Raw genomic sequence first — 27,961 nt, 5'->3', positions numbered from 1 at the left:
TAGCATTCAAATGTTTTTATTTCACGGTAAAGATTGGTATGTGTGTGTTTTTACGTGAGAAAGAGCTTTCGGAATGGATGTCTCAAAAGCCTGAATTGCAATTGTTTGTACTGAATTACAATTGTTTTGATTTTCGCACCACTAACAGCGGAAGAAGAGAAGCTGTTTTATTTTACTTATACTTGCTCATTTCGGTCGACTGTTGAAAGCTTTCAAATTTTGAGAAGCATTTATTTGTTATATGTACTGCCCTTTACCGAAACCATTGCTCGAAATTAAAATCTAGGTTTTGTACAAAGCTTAAGTAAAGACAGCTGTTTTGGAAACAAAGATAAACTGAAAAATTATAGTGATGAAATTGAAATAATATGCAAAATCTAATCGAATTCTGCAGCAGATAATTAAAAATTTCCCCTATTGAATAAAAGTTCAAAAGTTCAAAAGCTGGATTTCAAAATTAAATGAAAACGACGCAACATATCTATAAAATAAAAATTGTAGAAAAGGTGAAAAAAAAAACACGTCTGTTATTGTGACCCTAGATAAGGAAAAGGCGTATCGGAAAATGTGTTTCGTGACACATATCACGTGACAAGAATGTACGAACAAAGATTTTACGATAACTCGCTAATATTTAGAAAGCTTGTCAGTGTTTCTAGACGCTAGTTTGATTTCTTAGAAATAAATTTTTTTTCCCGCCAATACGCCACAATGTTAGAAACCAATTCTTTGATTAAAAAAAAGAAATATTGAAAGCCGAGAAAGGTTATTTAGTTTTTTTTTTTATATATAAAAATTTCAAATAAATCATACAAGTAATGTGAAATTTAGAAGATGTTTAACTCGCGCTTATTTCAACATTTATAGAAATTTGAAGAGCAGGATGCAATTATTATTTTCATCCCAGAATTTAAAAAATATCTTTACTTCTACTTCTTCATCTTTTGAGAATGAAATGCTGATACAACAGATTAACTAAGTTTCATAAGACATCTCTGCAGAAAATGCATGTAAATATACCCCAATGCAAATGTCTGAGAAACTTCAAGAAAAATTTATTTACATATTAAATTAAAAAATTTTGGCCATAAATAGAACATTTGAATTTCAAATTTTATGGAATATTTCATTAATTTTTAATATTATAAATGTTCATCCAGCTTCCAAACTGAAAAGCTTTAACAGTGGAGCATTTTCCTCTGAAGCAGAAGCTTTGCACAAATGTAAAGCATATTATATATATTTTTCTTTTATATAACTGCTTGTTCGTTGAACGAGGAAATAGAATGTTAAGTAATTTTGCACCGAAATTTACGGAATCAATTGCGCGGAACCAAAAAAAAAGTGAAATTATTTAACGAGTTATGCTGAACAAAAATAAAATCGATTGCCTTGTCATAGAAATTTAGTTAATATTTGTATCGCTATTATGTACTTATAATTTGTTTAAACGTTAAGAATATTTGGAGGAAAATGTTACGTATTTTAACTTCTAAAAGTACTGAACTGAAATTTTAGAAATTGATATTTGATCATAATTTTGAATACTTCACTGTAATTTTCTCTTTCAGTTAATATTTTACAATTCAAGATATGAACTACAAATTTCTTAATTTATTTAAGTGTTCGATTTAGTTTCGCTATATTTTTATTCCGAAAAACAAGTGCTCTCTCTATGCATAAATTAATATTTAAAGAATTTATATTTCTAACTGTTTTGTAAAATTTACAAATGAAAGTAAATTGAGACACAGTTATGCTACAGAGTATCATTTACCAAATATATTTCATAACATTTTCTGTTAAATACTCTAAAATTAATGAAAAAAGGTTTTTGATTTAATCGATTGCTCTAACAAGTAATGTATAATATTTGATACACAATTTTTAAAAAAAATTGTATTCAGGAACAAGTATACATCAAGTTAAAGCAGCATTTATTACAGTTTAATGATAATTTAGTTAGATGTTTACGATAACTGTCTTCTATTTTATATTGCAATCTAATTTATAAGCGATAACCACTTATTTCAAAGTTCTAAAAATAATGAATGAATTTAGAAAATAATGAGCATATTAAGAAATATTACCACCGAACAATTAAGCGTTAACGATGAAAATCCTTACTTTCCAACTGTTGGCAATTCTTGACATTAGCTTTCCAGTTACATGTCTGACTTTCGATATCAAATGCCAATCCAGAAGGACAACGCAAAGCAAGAAGTCCCTGAACAGAACAACGAACTACATCTCGGCAATCCTCATCGGCTGTCAATCGGAAGTATTCGGTCGGTGATCGACCTTTGCACAATTCGGCATCGTTCTGTGTGTCAGCTGCCACTTGCCTTTTAACCACCGAGGCGCACAATCCTGCAAAAAGATAAAAAGGAAAATTAGGAAACACATTCTATAGTATGATCAATAAATCATTCATTTCAGAAGCAGAATGACAATTTATTTTATTGCTTCATAGACTTGCTTCATATTGTCTTTTTTTGTTTATTGTTTTGTTTTCCATCAAGGAGTACATCATAAAAATGGGAACATGTTTCAGTAGAAATGTCCGCCTCATTGGATGGATTGAATAATAATGAGAACTATTTTTAAGAGTTTGGCAGATTTAATACTGTTCAGCTGATTTTCAAAGCTCTTTTATCATCTGAGACACAAATTATTTTCGCTTATCTCTTGGTATCTACCTTTCAGCGTATCTTTCTATCTATCTACAAACGACGTCATTTTTCGAAAAGATTCACATCAACATTCATGTCACTTTAGTAGATGATGAGTTATTTTGAACTTATTTATTTATTTATGATTTATTTTTGAAATTATTCGTGCATCGAGTTAAAAATGGTTAAAATTCTGTTTTTCCATTCCAAATTGAATGAAGCATGAAACAAATGAATTCATATGTAGAAATCAGGTTTAAATAAATTCATATATAATATGGTGAATTTAATCTAAACCATAACATACACATATATCGAAAACAGATTGCTTTTTCATCGAATGGATCAGGGAACAGTACTCCTTGTGTATAGTCGACCATCCCGTCACCACTGAACGAAGCAGAGTCGACAAGATCAAGGAACAGTATTATTGGAATGCCTTAATTTTCCTTATTACTTATATTAACATGACTTAAAAAAATGTGTTTATAAAATAGAGTTTGATATCATCTGTTTCAGAAATCTAATATTTACAGGTACAATTATTTTAGTTCGAGTGAATATTATAATACTGTTCTGTAATCGTTGCCCGTTGGAGTATCGGAACATTAATTTTATTTAGTTCCGTCGGAAATATTAACTTAATTCGAAAAAAAAAATTTTTTTAAGGATTTTTATTTGAAAAATATTAGTTTAAAAAATCTGTCTAAAACGGATCCAAGTTCCTGATAATATTGTAACTTATGAAAAAAAAATTAAATAGAAAAAACTGTAGTAATCATTGACCTGATGTATGCATACTAATGACTACTACAAACATCATATCCATGCCATCAGTTATTAATCGCTTTAGAATCACTCGACAATATAGAATAATCCAAAAAAAGAATAGATATCCAACCATACTTCAATACACATAACCGAAAAGTAAGATAATGTTCTAGAAAAACTCGGAAAAGTCTAATCCTTTTTAAACGAATAAAATCTTTCATGCGTAAAAATTCCTCATTATATGCTTTGAACCTATGAGAAGAACTAGTGGGTTTCTACGTCTATAAGGTGAAAGTTGTATCGTTACATTATTCCGGGTCGTTTACTGGGTCAATGAATTTATCATTTAAGTGCTTTTTAAGAAGGATTATTATTTAAGCTCAGCTACAAACAATACAAAGTCGGAACCGAAGCGCAAAGCTTAGACGGAAGGATAATGATTCTTAGTTGAAAACAGGACAGATAATAAGCATTTAAAACCGTTATTCTGATTCTTATTTAACAATACCTTTGTAATTCTTCCTTTTTAATTACTTTCAACCCGTATAAAACAGGGATTTTGCTTTTGGGGAGAATAAAATAGGTCAATACCAACTATTTATTCGTCTTGCTCGTGAGTCACACTGGCATCAAATTATCGACTTTCAAATTTGTAAAGTAATTATAATTAATTTATATTAACTAATTAAATTTTGCCTATTTTTATTTGTTTGGAAATCGATTTCAAGTGCTTTAAAAACGCCTGTAATCGGCTATATTAAGAAAATTAAGTTTAATGCAGCGTTTAAATTATTAAGCGTATTAAGTTTTTATCAAATTTTTGTAATTTATACTTCAGAAGGCAGAATACTACTTAAACTCAAAAACAAGTTTTTTTTAAAAAAAAAAAAATTATGTAGTCATATGCCTAAAAATTAACCCTGTTAAGTAAAATTAAAGTTTTTCTTATCCAAGCATTTAATCAAGTTATTCTGCTTGAACATTAAATATTTATCAAATTTTATGTGGCATTATTCAATATTTTCAGGTACCTACATTAAAACTGTGCATAATATTTAGCTTCTTTCATCATGTAATGAAAACACAACACATTACATTGAAAAGTGGATGATTTGATAGGAAATAATTTCAAAGTATTTTTTTAATTAAAATAAATAAAAAATCTATTTTGACAAAGGAAATAATTTTGCTTTTCATAATTCTATAATAATTTTTATCCGGTTAAAAGATTTTGATTACTCATGATTTACCAATATTAAAAATAATAATATAATAAAAGTTTTACGATGAATTCACCGTTTTATCCTCAATACAAATATTTAATGTATTGGATTCATGATTTGGATTTTCGGCCCTTTATAAGAGATAAATTAAAGTAATAGATATAATAGTTAAAATGGATAAAATAATGATTATAATATATCTAAAAATAGCCTAATTAAATAAAGTGAAAGTTATAATAAATATAATGGATACATTAAAGTACTTAAATGAATAAAGGTATTTTAATTCTGACAAATTAATCAAATTTGGCTTCAATACATATAATTTTAAGTTTAGGTTTTTTTGATACTATAGATCAAAATAGCATTGAAAATATTTCTTAAAAATTTAGATTATGTTCGAAAGACGATTGAGACTAAGTTTGAAAACAAAATCGATAATAATGAAAGATATAAAAAAAAATGACGAGCACGGAAAAGAGTTTTGACATTCTGGGTACTTTTAGGCTAATTGATTTATAGAATATTATTTTGGTAAGTATGTGAAATTTGTTGTTTTCAGTATTTGCAAGATAATTAATATGTTACAATATCTGTAAAATTTTGTAATTTCTTAAAATGAACCAAGAGCAAAAAAGAATGCGGACAGCTTTTCTAACAATATCATATGATATTTTTCATTAACATTTCATCAACTCTAATTTAAGCTCATCTTTTAGCTTTCGTACCATTTTACCACTGAGATTTAAAATTCTGGGCCAGTTCAATTTATAGGTCATCTAATCAGTACACTCTGATCAGTGATGCTCTTATTTTATGCCCTATAATTTATCTAATAAATTTATATTTCAAGCACGTGCAACGATTTAAATTTATCTAAAAAGTATGAGGTTCAAACTCACATCTTTCGTATTTCTGTTTAGCTCAATCTTGCAATCATTTACAAGAAAATTCGAGATAGTTTCATGTCTTTCTTTAGAAAGAAAGTTTTAAGGGATAACGTCACTAATATCCACTAACAACGGCAAACGCCCATTCTCGTGTCACTTTCTTGCTTATTCTTTATCAGTTTATTTGAAGGTATAGAGAAAAGGAGAATACTCTTTTGTATTCTTTTGGCAACCGTATGACAAATGTCTGTAAGTCCAAGTATATCAAACCATGAGAAACTTTAAAGGTTGGCACATTTCCATTCTTATTAAACTATTTAATCCATTCACTCTCAACTATTTAAAAGTCAATAAGTATGGTTCGGACTTAGCGAAATGCTACGTTGATGCGCCAGAAGATGAGAAAGGTTTAAGGAAAACCCCGAAATGATTTGATATAAGAAATTTATAAGGAGTGTACCAAGTGTTGATAAACAATCTCCTTATACTGACTGTTCGAGTTATTCATGATGAAATTATTTGAAACTATCTGTTTTTGCAATGCCCTGTTATGCACAAGAATTCAAAACAGTTGTGGAAAATTCCGAACTATTTGGCATATATACCTTTTGAGGATTGTCACCACGAGTAACCACACTTGGTGGCACATACTCATTCTGGCGATACCATATGAACTACGCACGATTTGAAATCAAAGAAAAGGAAAGTGTTGCCGGCACCTAAGCTAGCGGAACGAAATGACAGTCGATATCCAAGCACAACAATGATCTAAATGGCAGAGATCAGAAAAGGGGGAGTCGACTAATTATATTTGTGTTTTTCCAATGTGTTTGGCGGTTTATGACGTACTACCAGACGAGTGAACGCGGAACATGGTGATTGAAAACGAAGACAAAATGGGTCAGGGTGAGATGATATTCGCACAAAAAGGTGGAACCTGTCTTTCGAGTCGAAGCAGGATTTAAATGAGGACAAATGAAAATGCCTCGATAGCCTCGTTTCCAGTGCTACAAAAGAAACTGGAATGACTTTTTTCCGACCCACCTCGGGTGGAAATGGTCCTAAAATATACGCCTTTCCTTAGAAACGATTAGCGAGACGGATCATTTCACATGTTTACATCTTCCGGTGATTCTGAGTTGCAACCTGTATGGGAGGGAGGGAAGCATTCATTACCTCCCCTTCCTCTTAATATATGCAAGCCGGCTTCCTGTGCTGACTGAATCAGCAATTATTTCGATGCTGAAAATAATTCCAGATTGGTAATTTAATTCGCGATTGTGTATGAAGCTAGGAACAGTAAAGAGTGCATCAAATGTTAAGAATGCGAAAAAAAGTAAATAAAAGAATTTAAAAAAAAAATAAAAAGTAAAACTGGAAATGAGGTTACGCAAACCTGCTTTCGCATCATTAAAATACATAAATCCGTTTTTTTTTTTATTCGTTTTTCTAACCTTTGGATTTTGAGTAATGATTTAGATAGGTACTCACAGACCTGTACTACTTTTACTTAATTGGCTGAAGAAGAGAACCATAAATTAAATAAAAAGAAAATTGATTTAAATTTGGGATAGAAAAAATATACACGGAATGAAGAAACTTTTTTTAATTAAAATATGATATTTATGTTGTTTTTTCATCAATTTCCATACATATAATAGCACTATAATTTTATATTTATTGGTCATAATTCAGATATTGATATATTCTCATTATGCAGAGGATTAAGAATAATTCAAATATCTAAATACTTTTATCAACATCTTTCTATTATATTCCAACATATTGAATCAATCGATAAAGATTCATAAAAGAATAAAAATTATTTTAATTACTTAATACATTAATGATCATCAGAATATTTCTCTCACTTTTAGCAGGTATAATGTATCGAAATTAAATGATTAATTCATTTTCTCGGTGATATTTTAATATATCAGATAAAATATTTTGTTTCGTTACAAATTTCTAAATTTTAGAGAACTTCATTAACTATAACTAACTACTATGTATACTCACAGGAAAGTCATTTTAAAATCAACCATATGCTTTTAGAAGTTATTTAAACTAATAAACACAATTTAAAATTGCAGAATACTTATTTAACAAACTTAAACATTAAAATTTAATTAAAAAAAGGTATCAAAATGTATCCGAACTCATTTAAACAGAGGGAATTACGTATACACAGATAAAAATCCCTTTAGAGTAAAACTATGCTAATTTTATTTAAATCTTACTATTTTTAAGACCAATCTTTAGGGGGAAAATAAAAATATTTTCTATTTAAGGATTGGCAGTTTCTAAAAATAAATTAATAAAATTACTGATGGTAAACTTTTTTCAGAAAATTGTTCAACGATAAATTTTAAATTATTGCTTTAAAGTCAGATAAAAAAAATTGTTCAAAATTTATGCATCTGATTTGTCTCCCATCACTTTCTTTTTGGCAGCTTTTTATATTTAACTTAATAGATCAAACTAAGAGATAAATTTTAAAAAAACATTATTTTTATCTTTAATTATCATTATATGAAACTATAATCTGCATATTTAGCATACTTAATTTCATTATCAAGTACTATCACATTTTATTTCAGGTTTCTGCTTTCTTTATATTTTTCGTTCTATTTTCAGACACATTTTTAATTCATTTGTCTTAATTAATTTACACTAAAAATATTATGAAATGTTTGCAGTCATTTAACTGATAATTACCTGTCTTTTAATTGGTACACAGGTAATTAAGTTTAAGCGTTCATAAATATTTACAAGTAAAGGTTATTCAGAAGAATAAATTATGAAGGAAATACTTTCAAATTTCTTCCTGTCATAAACAATCGATTAGAAGCCGAATCAGGAAAGCCATGCCCTTAACTTCAGGGCTTTTACACTTCCTGATTACCTTCTAATATCAGGAAGGCTAAAGTTAGGACACACTTTCAACTTATCAGCATTTACGCTTGCTTATTTTATCTTTTTTTCCCCCTTACTGATTACATAATTGCGGTTTCAAATTCATCATATCGCTGTAGGTAGTATAAATCAAATTTGATGAAAATAGAAACAATAAAATGAGGAAATGTGCTAGAATTGACTGTTAAACTTTTATTAAATTGAAATCGCAGGTTTTTTTTTTTTTTTTTTTTTTTTTTTTTTTTTATGTAACACGAAACAGATGCATTAATACATTTATTTTAATGTTTAAATTTGGTTTTGTTTTACATAATTAGAAAAGATAAGGAAACTATCAATTCGCTAAAATAAGTTTTCTAATCTTTCCCAGGCATATTTTAATGAATTAAAAAATATCAGACAATTATATGGTTGCAAAATAGAGTGAAGAAATCGAACCAGGATTGTTTTATATTCGATTAAAACTAAATATCATCATTTTAAATACGTCTATAATAAATTTTTTTAACTCCAATAGTAATTTAATTTTTCCTATTTGCTCATTTGAAGTTCCATTTTCTCAAATTTTTAATTATTATTATCAATTATATTCTTTTTTGGATACTGCATTTAAAAATTACATTAGTTTCTCCGTTTATAAACTGGAAGAAATCAAGAAATGCATTTTATAATACATATCTAAAAATGAGAGAAAGGTATTCTTTATTTTGAAGTTAACCTTTATTCATTTTTGTAATTTGATGCTATTTGATATATGAGTTAATTGTCATATAAAAATTAATTATATTTTAATTTTATATGAGATTTTTAATACGTCATTTCAACCAATAAATTCCCTTACGAAAATAAATACAATCCCACAATCCCTTCACAAATTTAAAAAAAAAATACCTCCGTTCTATTAACTGCGTGATGTTAAACATTGAATCTAGGTTAAAGTAAATCCGTCTGTTACATCATCGGTCTAAAAAAATGCTTTGTTTACACCATAACTTTATTTGGAAAGAAGTATGAATTATTTCACCTTTAACAAAAGAATTGCAAAGAAGTTAATAATGAAATTACGTATTTGTGTTTTGTATTCAAGAATAAGGTCGCTTCAGATCTAAATTCAACTCTTTCACGGGCAGTGTCATATGATTAAATCATTCTGAGGCATGAATAAGAAGATAAAGAAGATTATGATTGTGATAAAATCTAAAAGAAAATCAAAAATGTACTTTGAGTTTATTTCAATGTTAAATAGCGTCTACTGAAGCATCGGTTTTAGGTATTCAAAGCATTTTGCCGCTCCTCAAAATACGCTCTTTTAATCTTTGAATGAGAATGCCATGTTTCTATAATGTTAGAACAAGTATCTATTATAACTTTATGCTCTAGTAATAAATATTTTTGTGTTGTGCCACAAGCTCATCTGTTTGAAAGTTTGAATATGATAGAAAGGATATCAAATCAAATATTTTACTAAGGATATTAAGGTAAGTTTCCGTTTCTTTATTTTGTAGGAAGTTATTATTTTTTCCTAAAATAAAATCTAATAAATTTAATGAATGCAGATGATTGTTAAGTATCACAAAATTTTTCAATAATTTAAGAATACATCGAATTCATAGAAACAACGAATTAATTCGGAACTAACAGAAATTCGGAATAGAGATATTGAAAGCCATTTTGAAAAATTATAAATATAATTTGAGTTTTAAATATTTTCTGTGTATACTATTTTTTTCTTTTTTTGGTGTTTACATTCATTTCTATGTCGGTTTCAACTACTATTTTATTCGTTCGTTTTAGCTGTTATTACATACCTTATGAAATTTATTCTTTGCCACATAATTACAAAAATAATGATTTAATTCAAAATTATAAAAATTGCTTGTTTTACTATTTTAGGATGTTATCATGGTCATTTTATTTCAGTCAAATTGAATACTTAGCTTTAAAATATTAATTTGCATCTATATGAAATGAATTTTCATTTTTGAAATATAAGTAATTTTAGTTTTGGAAAATATTTCGAACAATGTTTTCTTAAATGAAATTAGTAATATCTGGTGAACAGCTTTATGCAATGAGATAAATTCGTCACGCAAGTCAATTTAGAGAAGAAATAGGAAATTTTTACAGCAATGATAGGCAATTCTATGTTAATAACACCATTTTTCTCATTATTTTATGTTGCATCTAGTTTTAAAATTCTTCGAAGGATGCGAACTATTTAAAAAATAAGAAGAAAAAAGTGGATTTAGAAACATAATGAAAAAATGTTTAAAGAAAGTTTGGGGTGCCCTGGCAGGGATTTGATGAAACTTAAGTTCACTTACTATGTTGATTGCCGCGTGATTCGCACCTACTACACAATTATCCGATCGATCTAATTAGATGACCCCTTCTATACTAGTTAAGATATAGCAAATAAGGGGGCATCTAATAAGATAGATATCCCGAATATCAGGCATGAGTTATGGAAATGAAAACTTTAAAATGTGCGTTAAAAAGGGCTACTTGAAATAAATGATAACAATTAATTAATCATTTCACATCAACAATATTTCAATTAATTACGGACAATTCTTTACTTAAACTTTCCAAGGTAAAATATCCCCAAAATCAATTTTGATAAAAAAAATTGATAAAAATGTTAATCGGACATTACACAATTACGGGGACTGAAGTTGAAGGTCTTTCATTTTATTTATCATTCAAAATTAATCCGGATTTTTTACAAAGAAAAAGCAGACGATGGAATGTTATTTTAGAATTACGTGTCTAGTTTGACAACTGCGTCCTTAACGTATCATCGTTCGATGAACAAGTTCTACCCAGCAGTGGCAAGTCTGATTTTTCAACTTTACATCTTTCTTTTTGGTATTTTACATCCGGCCGTTCACTAACTACAAACACGTTGGATTTTCGAAAGTCAAACTGAAAATTATCATTAATACAATTGCCTGTTCGTTGTTTGCTCTTCAGATTATTTCATTACTTCAGCGCATCAATGTGGGTAAACTTGTATTTTAAGCATTTGAGCATATTAATGTGAATTTCTTTTAATATCCTGAATGAATCAAACCTTCACTTATGGAAATAAAAAAAAAATGTGTAAATGTGAAGAACGTTTTATGTAATAAGCATAAAAACGACTTCAAAAATACTTATTTCAGGACATAATGGTTTTAGAAAGCATTAATGAACATTTCTTTTCAGAAAAATTGTTTTTCAGCCTTAGCTTACATCAAATTGAGGATTGAAAAATACTCATTGAACACTAACCAATCATCTAGCAGTCTTGAAAATTACATCATATTCGAGGAAAGTTTATTTGAATCAAATAACACGAGTTATTTTAACTTTTGTTAAGAACTCACGAACAAAAAATTGTCAAAGTTACTTTTAAAAATAAACAAAATGGCCACTTGATAAGACATCTTAAAAACGTGTGATATATTTAAAACTTCCATAATAATTTGTGTATTATTAAGTTAATCAATAAATGCAAATTCGTGGAAATGAACTTTAAATGAATGAAAAAAGATGAAAAATGTTTTGTTTTATATGGCAACAGTACTGTAGTTCAAAGCCTTATGATGAAACTAACTTATGTATTTGCATTTTGAATATCACGCAAATGATTTGAGAAAGAGAATGATGGTAAATTATTACATGAATATGATTTCAATAGTTAGTACAGACACAAATCACAATAAAATTCAAAAAGTGTTTGGATTAATTAAATTAATTTTTTGATGATCGGGCTGATATTTAAAATGTTAATGTTAAAATGTCTCCCTTTAACAGCTATAGAAGAGATAGACTAAAATAGAATAAATGTTGTTTGAAAATTATTTATATACAAGATTTAAATATTATAAAATATTTAAATTATCATTGACTGAAAAGTGACCTAAATACTAACATTTTAGCCTTAAAATATTTAATTCAATTCTAAGATGCTTAAAGTAAAAAAAGGCTCCAGTTTCTTAGTTCATGATCGTACAGTAAATATAACAATATTTTTCAGCATTATAAAACATCTATTGTCACTTAGCCTATAAAATCTTCCAGTGGTTTAGATAGTTATTTTCTTTTATTCTAGTCGTGTCAATCAGAAAAGATAAGAATTCTCACTAGAACTTGAATATTTGTTCTAAGCCACATTTTTCTCATTGAAATTGCAATTTTTAGGTTGTAAATGTCAGTACAAAACGAGGATCTAGCTTTGAAAGCGATCACTCTTTACAATAAATTTATAATATGTCTCATAGATCAGCATGTCAAGGAAGGTACTTTTTTTAAATACGCGTTTTACTTTGTTCTTCAATGCAAACCAGTGGAGCTTCACAAATGTCCTTCCAAAATATATTTGACCCATTGAAGAAAGCATTTCAGAAAGGTCAACATCTTATGTGATTCTTCAAAATCGATAACATAAAGCATGTATAGCATTCACAGAATAGTAACGTAAAGCATATTTCTGAAATCGCATAATTTCGTTTTAAATTAAAATAATTCATTGAATGTTATTTCTTAATTTTAAATGAAGAAAACTCAACTTCTTTTCCTTGATTATTTTATACGTTTTCCTTGTAGCTTACCAGGTTTATTTCATTAAGAAAATAATTTGTTATTCGAATTTATTCAGCTCATAAAGTGAACAACTATCATGAAGTGTTAGAACACAACTTTAATAATTTTAAAGTTACCATTTTAGAATTAATCTGATTATGCTTTTATGTAATTTGAATGCAAGGATCATTCTAATTTTATTTAAAAACTAACACATTTTTTTTTACCTGTATGACATTTTAATTTACCAAAGTTATTTAATTTTTATTTGTAGTAAATATTGATTAGTGAATTTAAATATTGATTAATAAAATGTATGTTGAGAATATTGGCAAAGTGCTCATTTGCTGATTATCATACAAATTTAGTTTGATAAACTTTTCCAACGTAATAATTTTTTTGTTAAAATGTTTCAATAATATGTGAATGTTCTTTCTTGTCTATCCGATCAATACTTTTTGAATCAATAATTTGATACTGTTTTCTGAATCTATAGACGCTTTCTACAACAGAAGATAGTTGCAACGAATTGCTTGATTAAGAGAAGTAATGAGTCTAAAAATTTATTGCATTATTGCTGCTTTAACACATAAGTGCTTTAGACACAATAAGAATGTACAATAAGAGGAAACTGTTTTGTATTTCTCGCAAAATTAAAAAAAATTAATCCAATGTTTCTAATACTGAATTCAAATTGAGAAAGTCTCATACCTATGAGGAAAACAGTTCTCCAACTCAGCATTTTTCTTTAGAAGAATATTTGTTGTTCTGTTCTGCAGTGGGGATTTGTATTTCAAATGCAGTTCGATATGGTTTTTGTAGTTGAACATGAACTGAATCTGTCGTATTAATTTACTCACAGTGACTTTGAGCGTTTAGTTATCGTTAGAACCCGCCATTATTTATCAGTAAATAAATCATATTCCCACAAACTGACAGCTCAAATTTATTAAGAATTAGAGTGCGTGTCGCTTGTTCTTTTTCCCTCATGATCTTTGTGTTGCGGTCATGACTGAATACATATTATATTCAAACCTAGATTCCACCTAGCTATTCATCACTTTCAGCGTGTAGACGAAATAAAACCAAATAAAATTATAAAGCAAATCCTACTGGAGTTTATAAAACACGCAAACCTACCCCATGCTTCATTAGTTTTTAGAAATAAAAAGACGATACAGCTCTTTTATCTATATGCAAGAATAGTTATCAAGCGATGGATATCTTTCTCCTGGGAAAATTTATTTACAGCATGACAGGAAATAAAATGAGTATGCTATTATTGTAGGCATTGACAAACAGAATTATGTGCCATTTTCTGGTCGTCGGTTTATAGCATAGCCCAAAATAGATCGAGTGTGCTATTATTGTAGGCATTGACAAAATAACTTATATGCAATTTTCTTATCATTGAGGAAAATAATTAAAGTGGATTATTTTGTCTATTTGGTTAAAGAATATATCACTTATGATAACGTATATGTCGGAAGACAGAGCAGTGGGAAAAAGATATATACTTTCTTCGAGTATTTCTTACTTACTAGGAAATTGACTCTGAAATCCTTTGCTTTGAGAAGAATACTCTGCGTAAATAAATGCTTAAGGTGTTGATGAATAAAGTTTCGTGTTTGAAAAGGAAAAAAGTTTGAATCCCTCATCATAGACGCAATTTTCTTGAACGTAAAACGAGGTTCTTTGTGCTTAATTTTGCCTTCATTGAGAATTAACAATATTGATTTTCTACAAGAGATAATTATTTTTCATTCAACATAAGTTCACGAATGAAAGAGGGGGATTTAAAATATTTTTACTCTTTGGTCACAACCTCATTAGCATATGAATTTAAATCTGTAATCAATTAAATCGCAAGTAGGCAGTGCGGGGAAAGCTGTATTGTGTTATTAGGCCGAGTTAAAGATTCCCGAATATAATCCCAATTTTATTGAAATAATTGAATTGACTTGACTCTGAGAGTCAGTTATTGACTCTTTGTGTAGTAAAAGTGTACTCTGAAAAGTAATATAGTAGGAGCTACGGTCCTATGAAAGCAAATATCCAAATATACTGCTATGTGATAGTAAGTTGTTAATATGGTTATGTAAGAAATAGGTTGTCACTTTCTTATACACAGTTAAATATTGATAGTATTATCCCAATTTATTTTAAAGTATTTGAATTATTTGAAAAGAATTTAGTTCTGGCAGCTAGCAATTGATATTCTGATTAATGAAAGTGTTTATTTAAAATAAAACTTATTAATTACAATGGATTTTTAATGTTATTAATGATTAATGTTTTTTCTGATGTTTCAAGTATGTTTTACATTATTGAATACCTTTTCACATGTCGATTTAATTTGACTATGGTGAAAATAGATGCCTGTTCAGAAATAGATTTTCTACTCGAAATCATTGTTGTCATGTTGAATAAGTCATAAAAAAAAACAGGGAATTATAACATATTTCAACTCATCGAGCAGGATCATATTAAAACAAAACTAGATACGAATCGATGTTCTTTAGGAATTTAAATTTATAAAAATAGAAGTTGATTTGGGTCGAATAACATTACGTCTCCTACAACTTTCTTATATTTAAGTCCATTTCTTTTTGTAATAAAATTGACTTCTTTTCTTTCGTGCACCTGTTGTTTTTTCTGTCAACTCTACTGTCTCCAGTTTTTCAAAATACTAATGCATGGATCTAGGATGAAAAAAGTAGAAATTTTAGATTTAAAATAGAACCCGAATATCACACGGAATCTAGAATGTGAGAAATAGAAGTAGAGCTCCATTGTTTCTAAAATCATTTGAGAGGTTATGCATTCAGAAAAATAAAAAGTATATTTTTCAACTTCCCTATCTTCAAAGCAACTGTGAGTAACTAGAGCCCAAACCGGACACTCGGTTAAAATTTAAATGCATAACCTGTCTGTGAAAATGTTGAAAGCAAATAAGGTTAAAGTTCGCATTTTTTCGAATAAAAGTTCCTATGTAAATGAAATTACAGGTTTCGTGTCCTTATTTTCCCCGAAACAGTTATGAAGAATTTCCTATGATAGGAACCGAAAGTTCTACCGATCCTGTTCAATCACATGACGTTGATTCGATTACCTGTTTATGAAAATGACCTCGAGAATTTCCCATGAACATCACCAGTATCCTCGCTGAATTCAGGGCGTCGCCCTTTCATTCGTTGGGGATTTTAAAGTATCCTTACGCATAAATTAATGAGCAACTACAAAAAACATGTTCATATAAAATGTGGACAACTTTGGAAAACATGCTTACGCTAGAAATGCGGCCTTTTAGTGAGCCACCGGTCTCATGAATTAAAAAAATTAAGCTTTTTTTTTTCCTCTTGAGACCTTGAGTTTTTCTGGATTTTACATTAAGGATTAAATAAATGGGATGTAATTTCTGATTTATTTCCTGTTACGAACACTTGAAATTCGAAAGATATTTCTCCTTAATCCTTCAGCACAAGTTTATTAAACTAAACCTGTTTTTTCATTAGATGATTTGAATTATTTATAATTTCTTTTAACTCAAATCTTTTAAAGCAGTCTTTTTTAAATCTGCTATGGGTCTTTTGAATATTCACTGTAGTGTAGTACAGTGTACATAATAAATTTTAAAAACAAAGAAAGAATAAAACATTTTCTGAAAAAAGTTGCAGTTGTATATATATTTTTCAAATGTGTTACTTGGTTTCTTAGAAGAATTTTAAACATTTCTCTTGTTCATTAAATAATAAAATCATTCAAAAAATAATAAAAGCTTCATGTTAATTTGATTTCGCTGAATTTTTAAAATCCACATGTTAAACTCATGCTATTTACATTCCATTCTTTTTTTCACAAAAATCAAAACATATTGAATAATATAAAAGTAGTTAAGATTAATTTGGAAGTTTGGCAATTTTAATATTACTTGCAAATATAGAAATAAATTACTTGCCTGGATATCGATTTAGTTTGCTAGTTTTACTGTAAAATATTAGTTTATATGTTCTAATTTTTTTTTAAAAAAAATCTGTTTAATATTACTGTTTGAAATTTTATCAAAAATAAATCAACGAGCTTTTCGTGATACTATTTATGAATTTTTTTATAAAGAATTAATTTTATGAAGACATTTTTTTTTTTTTCGTACACATCTTTCTACAATACAAAATAGTTTTATTTATTGTTTCAGACTTATAAAGAAAGCAAATCCAGATGATTCGCAAGACAACAAGGAAATAATATTATTGATAAATATGCACTTTTATTATATAAATTTGCTAAAAAGAGGTAGCAAATTTAACATCTTTTTTTTTTTCAACATTTGAGAAAGATTTCTTCTTTGATGATTCAATTTTAATGTGAAAAATTTTATGTAACTCGTATATAACAGTTTTTTAGATGCAAATGGATTTTCATATTAAGATTTTTCTTGCAATATATTTAATAAACAGAAAACTTTCTGGTGTAATTTTTATGTAACATGGTTTCAGATCTTTTCAAAATAAACAGATTACTTTTTTGAATAAAATCATTTCAAAACTGAATTCAATCACTGTGTAGGCTATTTGTAATAAGAAGCTAAAGATGTCTGTATTTTTTCTGCATTTTTACTGTTTGATCATGACCATCTTTTATAAGTAAATATTATTAAATATTAACTTAGAAACTTAAAAATGTAAAGGTTGGTGAATACTTTAGTGAGTTTTTTTTTTCATTGTCCCGGTTAAAGCGTCGATGAATAAAGGATTGTTTCCTGCGAACCATTTAATTTAATTAGTAATGTCTAATTGATATTAGCTCAGGATCAGATGAACATGCTTAAAACGCATCATAAAGTCATTTACAAGGGTGATGTAATATTTTAAATTCTTTTTCAAGGATTCATGGAAATTGTTCATTTTTTATTCCCCTTTCCATTCGCTCGCTTATTTCTTGCAGATATTTCGACTAAGCTTTCTAATCAGTGGGAAACTAAACGCTGTACATCAAAAACATTCAGTTTGAACAATAATTTTAATGATCAGCAACGCTTAAAGAAACCAGGTCAACAAGAAATAATTTTACAAAAGAAATAATCGTTTTATCTTCTTTTTTTTGACATAAAAAAGCGAGCTCCGTATCACCGACAAATATGAAATGCAAATATATTAATGCAGGTTTTCAAACATCAGCTCATTTGAAATATCTTCTGTTTGGGAATCTCCAAGTTCTAATTCTCTCAATAATAAAACAGTCAAAAGATGGTGTATAAAAGTATTCTTTTGCTCTTAGCTTAATATTAAACTAAGCAAATAGAGGCTGAAAAACTTTCAGGTTCGTCTTGAATTTCTCATTAGTTTTTTTCTCATTGATCAGAACAATTTGCACGGGTTCATTTCTACTTGAATCAAAAGACTAATTTCTTGTGACATGGTTCAGAGATTTTGGCAAAAATTATGGACTCGTTCATTGATTTAAATGGCCCATACAACTGTTAACTGATGTAGTTATATCTTCCTTGATAAACAGCATTTCTTTGTCATCTTTTGCCTTGGTTCGATTATTCTTGCTTATCTGCGCCAAAAATCTTTATTCAACCCGTTAATCCGACTGGAAAACTTCAATACTCTCCCAAATGCTCTTGTTCTTGTATAAATCTCTTTCACACGCTTGTGCGAGTCTTATATAATGAGAAGAAATGCTTTCTGATATGGGTCTTAAGAGGAATTGACTATATCTGCAATACCTTTCTGATAAGACATCCGAATGTAAAGAATTTAAATTGGATGGGATGTCAAACTGTTTCTTTCGCATTTCTCTCGTGAAAAACTGGTCGATTTTCTCACATTCAGAAAGAAAAAAAAATCATTTTAAGATTAAAGGATTTTCTTTAATGGATTGATCTTTCAAAGGATGAATATCAATTGTGTTTTCATTGTAGTTTACCTACATACGATAAATTTCCGATTTTTCCACCCAATTGTGTGCTTATCCCACGTAATTGATAAAATCAAAATAACGCAGAAATACAATTGCTTTTGTGATTGATTTTAGGTTTAAGACAATTGCTTAGCCAACAGATTTTATCACCAATCTGTTCATTGGTGCATAAGAGAAGAAGCACGTTTGTTTTTGGTAAAAATGAATTAGAGCAAGTTAGTGCCGGTACTGCTGGCTGAGCCTTTTAGAAACAAAGAGGCTTCCTCTGAAGCATGCAAAGCCGGGTTCTACTGAATACCCTCCGGTGATTTTTAAAGTTAACAGACTGCTTCTTTTGAGCTTCGATTTCTAGGACAGTTATTGACCTTCAAATAGAATTCCAGTTCCGTAGAAAGCTCTGGTGGCCTGAAGAGAATCCGAAAACTGTTACTTTCCTTTCTTGGCCTACTCACAAATCTGACATAGTCAAAAAGTTGCAAATCTTATAAACCTGCCTGATAAGTTTTACCAGGACAATATTGGTAAGTTAATAATAATCTGCAGCACTAAAAAAAGGCGCAAAGATTAAGTATGCGCATAAATTCTTTAATTCTCTATTTAATAACGATTCCATTGAATAAAATATACACAATTTGAATAAAAACCAAACGAACATCTTTACAGACCTTTTTGATAATTTCTAAAAGAAATTCAGTCCCCTTAACTTTATAATGTATTTTAAGCATAGAAATATATTGGGAAAATTCAAATTAATGCGAAGGTTGAATATTTAAAACCCTACTAAAAAACCTTTTGATGACAAGTTCTTGCTTTGAGACACATTTCGTGGATTAAAAATACTTCTCAAGTATATCGTTTGATATTACTTATCTAACTGCATTCATTAAAATAATCTAATAATAATGCACGTTCATAAAGCATGTAATACACTCTGTAATAGAACATCTTACAAAAAATTACTAATCCTACTATTTCTAAGAAAATTTTAGAAAATCCAACCCACCATTCAAGTACTTCTAACATCCTCTAGTTACTGTTAAAAATGCGAAGTCTATTTAACAACCAAAAAGCAGATAACAGAAAAGATTTTAAATAAACAATGAAGAAAACAATATAAACAAAGTTCAAGCGCAGTTGTGAAACAATGGCTTTAACCTTCATTCCCAACTGTTGTCTTGTTTTTTTCCCATTTAATTATCATTTCGGTTAAATTGTGTCAGGTTTAAAGGCATTGGAAAAATATTCATAAAAATAGCTCGGGGAATAATAACTTTTTTTTTATTTATATTGCTGACACATATATCCGCGAAATCATTTTAACATAAATATAGTTAGCATGAAAATTAACAAATCATTAAAGTTAGAGTTTTCTCGTTTCGATATCTATCTCTCAATATGTATAAAAACAATCAAAATCAAAACATTAAAATATTTAGAAGCAATGATAACATAATTGATTTCAATAAAATTCAAATATGTATACTGAAAGCCAACGACATTCAACATCTTGTTTTAAATAATTCAAAGCATAAAACAGGTGATTATGAATTCTATGACTTCCAGGAAAAGATGAATGATCTAAACTAATGAAATTATTCTTTAACTATAAAAATGCTAAATCAGATTTGAAAATTTGCAACACGAGTTCTTAACGATAGTTTGTATATTTGAAATAATAATCTCTTAGAATTTTTTTAAACCATGAAGAATTTATACTTCATGGTTTATTTTATTATTTATAAACCATGAAGAATTCTTTAACACAGCATAGGTCATTTTGGTAAAGTTCGCATTTAAATTACTGATCCGTTTGGTTACTGCAACATTCTTAAAAGGTGAAGAATTTTAAATTTCGTCAATACAATATAAATTGTCCATAGTACAGACCACATTTGAGTTATTGATATGATGTAAAGATTTTTAAACTATAAAATATTTTATATAATAATATTTGTCTGACCATGTCTGTTATAATATTTGATTGTCCGTATTTAAATAACTTGACCTCATAAAAATTTTATAAAATAGAAGTATAAAGAAACTTCGTCGTACTGTATCATCTTTATGAGAGTATCTACATTCGTATAACCGATCTCTTAAAAGTATTCTTAAATTAGCAAACATTTGAAATTTCAAAAAGGCAACAAAATGTTCATGATTCTGTCCACATTTAATTACTGCAACATTCTTAAAGTATAAAATATTGCAAATTTCTTCAATACAACATAAGCTGTTTATGGTACTGTCTGCATTTGAATTATTGGTCAAACGTGAACATACTCAAAGTATTAACAAATTTTTAAAAATGGGAATGATATCAACGATATAACCTTATAATATCGTTATTACTGGTCTAATTTTAGAAAAAACGAGGAATCTAAAATATAAATTATTGAATAGACCTGGAAAAAGGTGGACTCACCGTTCGAAATGAAGGCGCACAGGAGTAGTCCGATCCACAGCATCTTGGATCCAGGAGAGAAGCTTCGTGAGTGAGCAAGTGACGTACGTGGCCCCTTTTTAAACCGGCCCAAATGAATCTCGTTCCCTTGTTTTTTTACTCCTTCACAGGTTGTTGCTTTCTCTATTCCCATTGGACAAGAGAGAGGTATTTTGGCTGCTTTTTTTCATTGCCTATTCCGAATAGCCGTTTTCCTTAGGATGCGGTTTTTTGAGAACACCAGAGATAACAAACATATTTTGCTATAGAAAGTTCAGCCATTCCAAAAAAGCTATGAAAAGTGACTTTGTTATGGTCAATAAAGATTTTTTTCACGGTTTCGATTACGATGGGCGCGCTTTTGAGGAAAACAAAATTTATCATTGTTCATAACGGAAAAGATTCGATTATCAAAAAGTTCAGATAGTTTAGTTTTTAAAGATCATTTTGCATTTATAGTGAAAAAAAAGATTGTATTTGAGTTATCGATACACACATTTCTGAGAAAGGAAAGTTTGTAGGTGAGTTATACAAAAATTTCCCTACATTGTATTATTCTGGGGGTTTATTTAGAGAAAAAGTTAACAAAAAATATTTAATTCATACTATTGTACAGCTTTTTCGGTGAATCTGCAACACGTTTCCTTTAAAATTTCATGTATTTCCATCATTTATTGTAATTTTGTAAGAAAACGTTTATTTTTTTGTAAATTCGATATCGAACTGAAGTAAAACAGAGTCTTCTTTCTCGAATCTGGTTTCCTTAGCTCGAAATGTTTTCAGGTTCATCGTGTCATCACCACATGAAGATTTTCATGTAATAAACGCAGTTTGATATCAAACTGAAGTAACATAATGATTTCTTTCTCGAACCTGGTTCCCTGAACTCGATATGTTTTCGGGATCCTTATGTCATCAAAACATGAAGACGCTCATGCACTGAACTCAGCTGTCCTGCATCGATCAGATTTGCTCTTTACTAAAGTAACTAAAAGATCCATATTAAAGGGGACTGTCCCGAATTTAGAATGTCTGTCCCGAATTGAGAAAGTTTCATATTAATGTCCTGGAATGTCTAGAATTGTATTTGAAAGTAAATGTCATACATTAAAACAAACGAATTAAGTTTGATTTTATTAAAATTAGTTGTTAAAAGGTAATTTTAAATATATATTTAGAGAAGACGCCCCACAAAAAGAACTATACCTTTTACAACATTCAAATTTAAAATTAAAAAAGAATTTTGCTTTTAAATTTAATAAAATAATATTTCGAAGTCGTATAGAAATCTATTTATTTAAATATATATTTTTACATTTTCAGGTATGCTCAGAGGTATTAATTTGTCATAGACTAAACGATATGAACTCGTTTTTAACGACTAATATACTTTACTAATCTCCGAATTAAATATTTTATTCAACATTTATTAAAAAGTTTTTTTTTATTGTAAAATAATTAATATATGTTTTATTTATGTTACTAGAAACAATGTATAACAGGTAAAAAAAGATGCGTTTTACAAAGTAATCTTATCTTATTTTTAAGAACTGGAAATATTTGCATTTTTATGCATATGCTATTATATTTTTATTTATTGTAATTAGACGTTGATTACTTATTTTTAATGATTCTTCTTCAAATAATCTGCTTTTTTATGAAAACGTAAAACCTTTGGGACGGAAAGAGGCGTACTTGCTGTGCTTTGTGAAAAGATCAAACAGTTCTTATAGATTAAAAAGCAATTTTTGAATGAAATTTACTGCAAAAACTAAACAAATTTATTCATATTTATTTAGTGAACTGCATACACGTACATTAAATTTAAAACATTGTTTTGACAAAAAAGAATACATTTTTTTTTACACGTATGTCTTGTTATGATTATCGTGTTGCAGAAACCAGAAAGGAGGAAAACTAGAAATATTCTAAAAAACAAATATTCATTAAAATCATTTTCAAAAATTTTAAATTCTTCAAAAGTTTCAGAAAGTTGCTCTGTAAATGTCAAATTTTTTCCCCTGGATCTAAAAATCCCGAAGAAACCACAATTTACATGAAAATTATTGTGTTTGTAAAGTAGAACATTATTTCATTGGCGGATGTAAAAAAAAAAAAAAAGAAAGTTTATACTGAAAACATTTGATGTAAGCATTCTGAATTGTTTTCAAGGCTTAATCCCTGATTTAATTTATTCAAAGTTATTGAAAAAAAGTATAGAGGCCTTTGATTAATTATTTTACTTATTAACTTCAGCCAATAAAGTCGTTTTTCTGCTTGGTTTCCTTTTTTTTATAACCTTCCGAACGCTCTGATAGTTTCCTCTTTGTAGTTATGTTGTGCAATCATGTGTTGGATATATCTAAATCTTTCGTTTTCGCTCCTCCTTCTCGCTTCTGCTCGATGCAAACGGAAATCGAAATTGACCTTAGTCAATGGCCTTTAACATTACAAAGCCAATAACTTGTTAGATTTCTTTTCTAATGCATTGGAATAACATTTTTACTGTGCATTATAAATAGACTCCTGCGGAAAAAGATTTATTTTCTGAAACATTCTTCTGCCACGTACACAATAAAACATCAGAAAGAAAAAAATTTCTGAACATAAAAAAATATTTTTAATCGGCTTTATTCATGTTCTTAAAAAGACAAAATTAATCCTACTTTACATTTTTCCGTAAAGCGGAAGTTCAAATAAATAAAATTCCCTCTCAGGACAGTCATGAATTAAATGTGATACTTTTATGTAACAAAGAATTATTTTATGCGTTTATTTCGATATATAAACTATTAATTTTTATTAACTAAACAGATAGTGATCTCCAGAACTGTATTTTTAATATAATTTTTAGCCTATTGACAAGTTTAATTATATTTACGTCCCGTTTTTTGAACCAACTCGAGAGATTTTTCGGAACAAATCTCATTCTTTGAATCACGACAAGACGACGAGGACACCATCTGAAGCCTCTCCGACTACATCTCGCACTATCCTATTTTGACCTTCGACATCATATGCAATGTGAACGAGGTTCACATACATGGCGAATCCTTTGTTTAATCCGGTTTCGAATTCGGAACCTTTCAGTCGGAAGCCAAGTCCTTGCCTTAGGCTATTGCTGTCTCAAAACTTATAGCCAAATAGTTCCGTGAGAGAAAAAATGCAGCCTTGACATCAAATATTTTGAAAATAATATCTCTTCTTATGCATACTGGTAAAGTTAATGTTCTGACAAAATGTTTACATAATAATAACATAAAATGTTAATGTGTTTCTACGCAAAAGCTTTTTTAAATTTTTGCTTACATGTTACATCTTCGCAATAAATGCGATTTTTATGACTTTTTTTTTAATGCCAGCCATTTTATCACAAATATAAATTACATACTTTTAAGAAAATAAATTACTTTTTCCACTTTTTATCTTTAATGCTGACAATGATGTTTTAAAACACACCAAAAAATATTCGGAAAGGCTTATAAAAGGGAATTTTATTTATAAGCTTTTTTAGTATAAATAAACGAAAGTTCGTGTGAAAGTAAGCAGCCAATTAGACTAAGAAACAGCCACGAAAAGTATTAGCAAAATATTTATCTGGAGGAAGGAAATAAGTGGGTAGAACTATCGGTAGTATTATTCTTTTCTCTCGCCTCCGTAACTTTGAAGAATAATCCTTAATGTATTTTTACATTTCTGCTTCCCATTATAACTTTTAAATATTTATTTTATTGTAGCAAATCAACCAAGTTTTTTTTTCTCATGTGCTTGCAAACAATTAACAATTGATATAGTTAGCTTATTTACAATTTAATTATTGTAAATAAAATAGTTTTCTTCACACTCTTGTAAAAGCAAAATTTTCAAGTTTCTTCTAGAGTTTTCAAATTTAGTTTCTGTTTAAATAATGTTTTGATGCTTAATTTATTTTCAAAAAATGTAGTGCATAATGTTGGATTCACAATTCAACACGATCAGACCAACGCAAAATCTACATAATTTTAGGGTTGGGTTGATATCTGGTAATGTTGCATCACCATGTATAGGTTGATATTGATACTCGATAGTATATAATACTTTTACCTGATAATTTTGTATCTGATACCAGTCAGTAGCTGATTACTTCCCATCGGAATGAAACTTTGTATTCGGTAGGTATCGGTATTCGCACTTGCGCAGAGACTGGTTACTGATACTGATGCAAATATGATTCCAAATTGGAATTTTGCTTCTTCAGAAATAGTATTGATTACTGTTCGTCTATGGCTTTGATTCTGATAGGGATTAATGAATGAGTGAGGCGAGGAAAAGAAAGGCTTTATACAGTTAGTATAGACGGCGGTGATTTTTCAGAGTAGTATGTACACCCTTGAATCGTAGTAATGGCTGGGAAATGGAATGAAATTTATATATATATATATATAGCTAAAGAAACATAACGCATGCTCATAACTTCTCCGAGGCAGGATCAATCTAGCCCAGCAACTGATTCCAAGTACCTGATACTCTTAGTCTACATCATTTATGACCCTGATACTTCTGCGTACTTGATACAAAATATCAGGCAGATACAGTATCACCTAACCCCACATAATTCCAATTATCAAATTTTAGGTTTTGTATAGTATTTGGAATGTTTAGGATACCAAGTAAAATTTAAAAACAAAAAATAAAACAATAGCTATTTACGTACCAGTATTCATATTTAAGAATTTATTTCTGAAATAATCCTGAGAGTGGTCGAACATTTTCTTCTTAAAGGGGATAAAAAGAGACTCGTCAGTCTTCAATTATGGCAAAGACTGATAAATGACGAATATTTTAATATAAAATTTTTGATTTTTAATTAATCAAAATCCCTTCTGAATAAACTTTATGCAATTTTTGATGGAGAAAATTAAAAATATATAAGATGACTTTTCTTATAAAACTGAATAAGTAAGGCATTTTTATTTCATGAATTAGCTGTTTTACTTAAAAACTAAGTTATAAAGTTATTTTTAATGAATGTAAGTATATATATTTATCAAACTTTTATTTATTTAACCTGACTTTTTTCATTCTGGCAAAGGTGAAATTTTGTAATTGATTTTCCGTTCATTTTCTGATCTGATAGAATTTTTAAATTTTTGTACATTTATGTTTTCTTGTTGAAGGACACTATTTTAAAATTTTCATGACTCATTTATAAGTTAATCGATAAATTAAATTAAATTTTGATTTCATGCAATTGCTAAACACTAGGTAATAAGATTGAGAAAATTTCATGATTATATACTTATAACAACTATTCAACACCCAATGTTTGAAAATAATTATAATTAAAAATGCCTATTTAATAGAACACTGATAAAGTTGTATTTTTAAAATAAGGTATTTTTCATTAAATTTATTATTTATTAGAGTGTAAATTTATTCTATCAAAAATTCATATTTGCATTTATTTTAGTGAAACTGAAGCTACAAAGCATAAAAAATGAGAAGGTGTTGTTTTTTTTAATTTTCCCATAATTTTCCTTTAATACTTCTTAAAAAAATGACTTCCTACATCTGAGTTTCAAAATGTCAACTAACTACAGAAAGGCTAAAGCACATAAATCAGAACGTGTTGATTTATTTCTGCTACCTCGCATGTACTTTTACCGAATAAAAGCTTTCAGAATCGAATAAACTTGTTTTAGAGGAAATGTTTTCTCTCGGTATTAGAACCTGATGACAGCTGACAATGTTCGTAAATGTGATATAATGACACAGAAATTCAGTTTTTTTCTAGAAAAGATTCAAGTATTCCACAGAGAATGAAACTGCAGTCCTATTATTTGCGATTAAACAAAATAATAGAATTTATTTAGATATACTATAAAAACAAAAAAAAAAATTAACATGTTTTATTAGTATATTAAATGGCCTGAACTGATTTTTATTGTTCAAAAGTATTTTCTACTGTTTCGAACTCTCATAAAAACGTATTTTAAAAACTTTTAAAAACACTTTTTTTCGGATTTTTATTGTCTAAAGAAGTAAATGAAAAACCGATAATAAAATTCTATCTTTACAAACATGGAACATGTCAAGTGAATTGAAAACGGTTTATAAAGGATTCTGATATTTTTCTATTGTTAACAATAATAGTGCATAATTTTAATTTAAGAATAATACGAGATACGTATAGGGCTTATATGGTGCAAGATACTTGAATTTGCTTAATGAAATTGGGAAAAGCAATGTAATTCTTGAATTTGAGGCTTTAATGTTATAATCAAATATTTATATTCCTATGCTTGTATAGAAGATATGGGAAACAAAGTGTTATAGCCTCTTTTTTTTAATATTATTTTTAAATATTTTCCAATTTGTGCTTTGAGCTCAGATGTTTTCTTTTGAACCATCACAGTTACAGCTAAATATAACAAGTTTTTGAGTATCTTGCAGATTCAAGAATGTCGTGTTTGAAAATAATATTAACGTTCGATTCACGTCTGCTGAAAATGACAGTTCAAAACTTCTTTATGCCTGGTAAAGAAAACAGAGAAAATTACTCATAGTCTATTCATTTGA

General features: G+C 28.4%; 1 protein-coding gene across 1 annotated transcript in view; it reads right to left on the bottom strand.

Annotated features, from left to right (window-relative positions):
* Window positions 1-21,590, bottom strand: part of LOC129958412 (chitin deacetylase 1-like) — a 28,279-nt gene extending 6,689 nt beyond the window's left edge. The window contains exons 1-2 of the mRNA XM_056070895.1: window positions 21,386-21,590; window positions 2,128-2,370 (exon numbers count right to left, since the gene is read on the bottom strand). Coding sequence (XP_055926870.1) covers window positions 2,128-2,370; window positions 21,386-21,557 — 415 coding nt within the window. The 5' untranslated portion in view covers window positions 21,558-21,590. The remainder of the gene's footprint in view (window positions 1-2,127; window positions 2,371-21,385) is intronic.
* Between the last annotated feature and the right edge of the window lie 6,371 nt (window positions 21,591-27,961).

Source organism: Argiope bruennichi, chromosome X1, assembly GCF_947563725.1.
Source record: "Argiope bruennichi chromosome X1, qqArgBrue1.1, whole genome shotgun sequence".
Classification (NCBI taxonomy): Eukaryota; Metazoa; Arthropoda; class Arachnida; order Araneae; family Araneidae; genus Argiope; species Argiope bruennichi.
The sequence above is the reverse complement of the archived record's forward strand: the minus strand, read 5'-3'. Positions and strand labels throughout refer to the sequence as shown.